Genomic DNA, 7387 nt, shown 5'->3' with positions numbered 1-7387 from the left:
AGAGAGAGAGAGAGAGAGAGAGAGAGAGAGAGAGAGAGAGAGAGAGAGAGAAACATGGTTTTTGATATAATCTAAAAATATTGGGAACACACAAAAACAAAAACGGTCTCAACTGATGTTCCTAGGGTGCTGCAGAAAGTTTATTTTTACATTAAAAAAGGCACATTCTCACATACCAATCTTCTTCGACCATAAATAAAGTAACTGATTGGTGAAAGGGAATGTAAATAGACATGGGAATTAATTTAATGGCGATACATTTGCAAGTCAGCAGTATAGGTAACTTTGAGGTAGGGATTCTGTGTTCAAATGTTACCATTAAACTCTCATATATGTCACAACGTGGTGAAATCAGGCGCACATCAATTTTTGGGCATATGGGGTTATTGGTATCATCTTAAAGCCTGTTCATTTGCCTTGCAAATATCACCTATGATGAATAAAAATCAAAATATTTGTGATTGAATCAGGTCAGGGTCGCCTGGTTTCAGAGGTAAAATTAGTAAGAAATGGTCTCAAAAATTGGTAATTTCCATTCCTTGAGTCCTTGAAAACTGAAAATGTTCATGATTTGTGCCTTCAATCAATGTTTTTCATAAAAATCCACACAGAAATGTGTTCTTAAATTTATGGATATTTATAAGGTGTTGAGCCAAATTTAAAAAATTAGAAAAAAATTGTCCAACGGCCAGAGCAACTCTGAGAACAGTTTCCAGTTTAACACATGATACATTTTATACATATAAACATCAACGCATCAGTTTCAAACCCTGTATAAATCATGCACATACCTTAGTATAAAAATGCAACTGATAGGTCCATCCCCAACATTTGTTCATAAATTGTACACAGAATATGTTCTCAGCCTCCGCTGATCCACGTACAGTTGTGCACAGATAACACGTACGAACATCGAAAAAACTTGAAATCACGTATAATTTGCCATTCCCCAGATGATATCCCTTTAATTATTCGTTATCGTTTAATCCCATTTTGGGATGTGTAAAATACATCAAAATTGGTCAATTATTGCCGACCTGTTTGAATCATCAGTGCCCAACTTTATATATAAATAGTTCAATTTTCTCTCTTCCATCCTTCTACAGTTGGTCCTTTCAAATCATTTCCCATACATTCTTATCAATTCATTCACCCAATCATTCAATAAGACTCCATTCCGCGAAGGTGACACTCCGGTAGTCAGGAAAGAAATACAGTGAAGTAAAGTCCACTTCACACTTTGCGGTCACTTGGCACAATAATGCGCCAGTGAAAATTATCCAAGCAGTTGGTTCCAGTCACTCTCCTCGCTGGGTGACCAGATGGAGTATTTTGTACTGCTGGCTGCATGACTGCAAAGCGTTAAATGCGTAAACTGGAAACTGTTTTCAGAGTTGCTCAACCCCCCCCCCCCCCCCCCCCCCCCCCCCCCCCCCCCCGGGCGGTGCTACTGTGCTACTGACTGAAGTGTCTTTAGGTCATTCCCAAAGGGGGGGGACATTAACCTGTTCTTATGCACAGTAGAACTGTAAATGGGCTGATTCATTGATGTCATGCTCATTATTATATTAAACAGAAATCTGCAGAACCATTGGATTTTCTTCAGTTTAGCCATGTTCTTGATTTAGAGAGATTGCGTAAATTGTGAAGATTCTATTTTCTTTCAATTTACCACTGTTTTCAGATTAATTGAGTTCGATTTAAGTGGAATCCAGTGTATTTCATTGTGAACTGATACACAAACATAGAAAAAAATCACATTAAATACACTATCCGAGTATGGCTTCAGCTGAGGATCAAAACTCCCCTTATACGTATTTAAGTAAGCAAGAAAACAAACATCAATAAGTCGAATCTCCATTTTTTTAAAGAGTGAAAATGTGACTTCTTTTTAGACTCACTCATTGTTATGAACTGTTTTCACTGTTATTAAAAAAGGAGATACGACAAGAAAGCATGGAGGTCGCAAAATCTGAAGGGTCCTGTAAAAAAAATCAGATCCAAATTCTGAAAAATTGATTAGAATAGAAAAATATGAAAAAGAAAATCCAAATAAATAGTAAGTAACATCACATATGTGAGGCAGCATGGTGGAATCAGGCTCTTGTCAATTTTTGGGCATGTAGAGTTATTGGTATCATCTTAAAGCTTGTTCACTTGTCTTTATTTAGATGAAAAAAATATTAATTTATCTTGAATACAAGTCGAGATATTTGCGAAAGAATGAGGTGGGGGTCACCTGTTTTCAGTGGTAAAGTTAGAGAGAAAATGGCCGCCAAAGATAAGTTATTTCCTTAGCTTAAGAGTCCGTGGTAACTGAAAATTTACATTTTTTGTGCCTTTAATCAATGTTTTTCAGAAATATTCGCAAAGAAATGAGTTCTTTAATGGGCATGAAAGGTGTTGAGCCCCAAAACAAAAATTAGATAAAGATTCACAAACCTGCGGAAAAATGCAAATGTCTTCACTTTGAGTATTTTGACGAGCGCCTGATTCCACCACGCTGCCTCATATATAACAACATCTTTGGAAAGAAATCCTGGGTACATCCAATAAAACACTAGACTAGAGCTTTACTATCATAAACGTGAGCTTGGTCCAAAATATTCCAGAACAATCTGGCACAAACGAGTTCCATCTGGCTTCTCTATCGAACACTTTATTAGAAACTTGCCCTTGTCGGGCGTCCAGATATGAGTGAGCACAGTATCTCCTTGCTTGCACTCGTTAATAAAATTAATTTTGAAATTTTTCAACCCGCATTTAACGATTTCCTCAGACATCCCATCAACAGCTGATAAGTCGCCATGCCACGACTTCTGAAGGGACTCGGAGATTTGGAAACTGGTTTCGTCTCCCTTGTTGTGTCTGTCTCCTAAAGACTTGGACTTCAGGAAAAGGGCATGGTGCAAGGCGTTTATGGCAAACCTTGGATAGATGGTGAAGTTTGTGTGGCCGTTGGCATCTGTATCCAGCCACGATATAGTAAAGGACTGCATAAAGGTTCTTGTGGGTCTCTCAAACTTCTCCACTACAAACGGAACATTTTCCAACGTTCCTTTACCCTCAAATCTTTCTCGGAACCACGTGGGTATAACGGCGGGTTTTCTTGAAGCAGAGTCTATGAGAACCTCTCGGTACACCTGGCTCACCACTGGCGTGGACTCACCTGGAGAAAATAGCTGCGAGGCTACGACCAAAGATGTCCTTCCGACTTGCCCCAGGGAGACCTTGACCTCCAGGTTTGACGATCTAAGCGATCTTTCGTACAGTCCTCTGGACATTTCGATCTCCGCGGCCCCAACAAAAGACGTGCCATCTTTCACAACGTCGAACCAGTCGAGAAAACCTTTTCCATTTTTATCCTTAATGTTATACAACCCAGAAGACCGCGACTCGACCAGATAAAGCAAAAGTTGGGGAATTCCTGGAAGATCTGAAAAGAAGACAAAAGCAAAACACGTGAAAAAAAAAAATTACAGGGAAATCCAGTTAAAACTTCTATCGAACACAGTTATTCTAAAAACAACAATAAACCGAAATAAAATAAAATTGTGTTAATAGGGATGTTAAACACATACACTTTCACAGGAGAACTTAAATGGCATTGTCTATTTTATGTTAGTGTACAAGATTGTGAATATGTTCACACATTAATAACACTGATACATGTCACCCACTAAGATTGATAATTTACTTCTATAGAAAGAGAAGTATATATGTGAGGCAGCGTGGTGGAATCAGGCGCTTGTCAAAAGAATGAAATCAAAGAAAACAGCAGTTTTCTCCCTGCTTCGCAATTTTTATCAAATTTTTGTTTTTGGCTCAACACCTTTTATGTCCGTTTACAAACACATTCCTTTGAGGATTTTACCGCAAATGTTAATTAAAGGTACAAAAATATAAATTTACAGTTTCCATTGACTCACCAACTTTGGAATTTACCAAGCTTTGACGGCCATTTTCTCGCTAATTTTACCTCTTAAACCAGGTGACCCCCACCTCCTTCAATCGAAAATATCTCCACTTCTTTTGAAGGTGGATGGGTAATTTTTTCATTGAAAGCAAGACAAATGAACAAGCTTTAAGATGATACCTATAAGTCAATATGCCCAAAAATTAAAGAGAGACTGATTCCACCACGCTGCTTCACATATTATCACTCTGGGTACTTTAAGCCCTCTGGTTGAAAATGTTAATGTACATGTAGCCAACTTCTTTTGGGATTATGTAGACCAATAGAATTGCATTATTTCAATCTGAGATAGATATCAACAAATCTTTAGTCATATATATCTGTCTTAACTTTCTATCCGATCTTTTGTTCAAGGATAAAAATATGAACCCAAAGTCTTGGGTGAGTAAAAATCACGCACAGAAAACACTTAAGCTTTCTCTCGAAAACTTACTGTTGCGATCATAGACGCCATAACCGAATCCTGGGTAGAGATAAGTAATAAATCTGGGGTTCTCGTTGATCTTCAGATTCTCCAACTTCACCTTCCCAGTTGTGTCCTTCAGCACATAATCATCCCTGAGTTCAGAGAAAAAAATAACACAGGGAGTAAATATTATGTAAGATAGAATCAGATAAGTTAGAATCAGATAAAAAGAGAGAGATTTTTTCAGGAAGCATGTATCAAAAATATGAACGGATCAGGATGTTGTAGATAAGAAAAGATAAAAAGCAACCCCGCGAAGGAAAAGCGACTACCAGATCAAACATTACACATAGAGTTATGTGTATTGGAGCGGAGGCAAAGAAAAAACCCCACACCATTTCTGGTAAAGATGCAAGGAAAACTATGAAGAAGAGGGATACAAAAGTTTGTATGTCGACCATGTTTATTGATATTATATATGTGTCACGGCACGGTGGAATCAGGCTCTCGTCAAAATAATCAAAATGAAGAAACTTGCATTTTTCCGCAGGTTTGTGAACTTTTATCAAATTTTTGTTTTTTGGCTCAACACCTTTCATGCCCATTAAAATGTCTGTGTGGATTTTTCTGAAAAACATTGATTAAAAGCACAAAAAATGCAAATGTTCAGTTACCACGGACTCTTAAGCTAAGGAAATAACTAATCTTTGGCGGCTATTTTCTCACTAATTTTACCTCTAAAAACAGGTGACCCCCACTTTCTTCATTCACAAATATCTCTACTTGTATTCAAGATAAATATATATTTTTTTCAACCAAATAAAGACAAGTGAACAAGTTTTAAGATGATACCGATAACTCTACACATGCCAAAAGTTTGACGAGAGCCTTATTCCTCCACGCTGCCTCACATATATGTGTATGAGTGCTTGTATATTCAGTAACATACAAAATATGAGTGTTTTGCGAGTTTAAAATGAAACATATCAGAACGTGAAAACACTTTTTGTCATGAGCACCCAGTTTTCATAAATTTACTGGAATGAGACGTAAAATACTGTACGATGTAAGAAATAAACAAAAAAATGGCCCATTGATCAAAATATTACATAAATTACTTTGCTTGAAAAGATCATTTGATCAAACATTGAGATATTTTTACAGAAAACAATATTGAAGATACAGTTTATAAATTATACGTTTTTGAAAAAAAGGCCAAATTCACAGTTCTTCCTTCACACCCATACATTTAAACATACCCCATTTCTTAGGCTTGTTTTGATCTCAGCTGTTATTTCTTTCAAAGTGAAATCCTAAAAGTGAGGGCTCTTTTCTCACTGGTGTTGTTCATTCATCTGTGGAGACATGACATATATATGGGCTAATATGTAGGGTACGTATCAGATTACATTATTTCTGAGAGGAGATCAGTCATATGGGACAGTCATTGCAAAACTCTTTTATATATGATAAATTGGAACAGCACAGACAGGAGCCCCTCAATAAAACAAATGCTCCGACACAAGATTTAAATGAGCTCATGTCTTCACAGCATTCAAGGCGGAACCTACAGTGCATCATGCAGATGTAGGAAATTTAAACAACTCGAGGTATATATATATAGATCTAGCCTCTATTAATACAAAGAGACATCGGATGGGAGGAAAACAAACACAACAACCATAACTGACAACCTTAATCTAATTTAATCTCTGGAGTTATAGCTGAATCTTTGGGAAAGAGTTTTCAGTATAAAAATAAAAATAGAAGAAAACAACATTTCTAATAAAACTAGACTATTATTGTTTAACTTGAATTCCTACAACATAGCAGTACACAAAGCAGTACACAAAATGTCATAATATAATATAATGGTATTATAAAATGCTTTTGGAGGTTCTTGGTCCTGTGCGCTGAGCCAATATTTGAGTGAAATGTGTCTTGACCTGGAGTCTTAAAATGCCGACACTGCACTGACACACTGCCACTGCGCAGCATAGAAAAAAAACAAGACATCAAAATTGTGGCCATAGATTTAGAGATCTATATTAATTCATAAACTACAATTTTACAAAAACAATATTAACATAAAAGGCAACATAAAGGACGTGCCATAATACATTGGCTGCTAGACAACGTGGAAACACAGGATCTCCTTTATTTTATTAGGCCTTAGATCTACACACCTTACACTGTGCAGTGGGGGGAAAAAATGTAACGATTCGTCGAGTTGTTCTTCCCCTCTATCATAACTTGGTGGCATAGCCTACAAACCTCCTCTTCTGATTTGTTCAATTCTAAGAAGCACTTGACTTACTTCTAGTCTTCTCAGACTAGATCTAGTCTTCTCAAAGTTTAAAACAAACTTACGATTTCAGGGAAACTGAAGCACTTCTTCTGCTAAACAACACTACACACACTACTGACTACTGCTAACTGAAACTGCCATGAGATCATCATGAGATAAAACAACAACAAACTCAAACCATAGATCAAGGCTCTCCCAGATCTTGTAGTCGTTGCATGGGTAGTGGGTCATGACCTAGTTCTTAGATCTAATAAGTTACCAAGCCAATGCCGTAGGCTATAGTAAAAATTAGTAGATTCTATTCAGTCTCACGAAGACGTTGTCACCTCTCAAGCCCAAGCCGACAAGCGTGTGGTAGTGGAAACTAATGATGGGCAGGTATCGATATCAGGTACTTGATACTTAGATATCTACAGGTATCGGTATTGGTACCGATACCTGCTCTTAACATCGATACCTATGTGTTATTTATCCCAGGGCTGCCAAAGCAAGAGACTTGGGCTTTGAGAATTTTTTGCTTAACAAAACTGATAAGTTTTCGTAGGGGGCAAGCGTTTTAAATTAATCTAGTGATTTTTTAACAAAAAAAGAGAAGTTTTTCATGAAATGTATCTAGTGATTTTGCAAAATCAGTGGACAACCCTGATTTATCCTCATTGGTTTAATTTAAAGTTGCTAAAAATCTGGTAAATTGAAT

The 7387-nt window shown here is 37.0% G+C and overlaps 1 protein-coding gene across 2 annotated transcripts; it reads right to left on the bottom strand.

Moving 5' to 3' along the window:
* Positions 1-2445: 2445 nt before the first annotated feature.
* Positions 2446-7277, bottom strand: LOC101854768. Of its 2 annotated transcripts, none has more exons than XM_005112014.2 (4): positions 6869-7277; positions 5642-5737; positions 4410-4534; positions 2446-3436 (listed from the first exon to the last, which is right to left on the bottom strand). In XM_005112014.2, the coding sequence occupies exons 2-4, from the start codon at positions 5644-5646 to the stop codon at positions 2580-2582; spliced, it is 987 nt and encodes a 328-aa protein (XP_005112071.1). In that variant the 5' UTR covers positions 5647-5737; positions 6869-7277; the 3' UTR covers positions 2446-2579. The 2 variants fall into 2 exon arrangements, with proteins under 2 accessions (XP_005112071.1, XP_012945626.1); XM_013090172.2 differs by lacking the exon at positions 6869-7277 and adding an exon at positions 6569-6830.
* Positions 7278-7387: the final 110 nt, after the last annotated feature.

Source organism: Aplysia californica, unplaced genomic scaffold (assembly GCF_000002075.1).
Source record: "Aplysia californica isolate F4 #8 unplaced genomic scaffold, AplCal3.0 scaffold01164, whole genome shotgun sequence".
NCBI lineage: Eukaryota > Metazoa > Mollusca > Gastropoda > Aplysiida > Aplysiidae > Aplysia > Aplysia californica.
The sequence above is the reverse complement of the archived record's forward strand: the minus strand, read 5'-3'. Positions and strand labels throughout refer to the sequence as shown.

Coding starts and splice junctions, on each gene's coding strand:
- LOC101854768 (XM_005112014.2), bottom strand. Junction 3,437..4,409: donor TGGCGTCTATGATCGCAACA/GTAAGTTTTCGA, acceptor TCTTCTTTTCAG/ATCTTCCAGGAATTCCCCAA.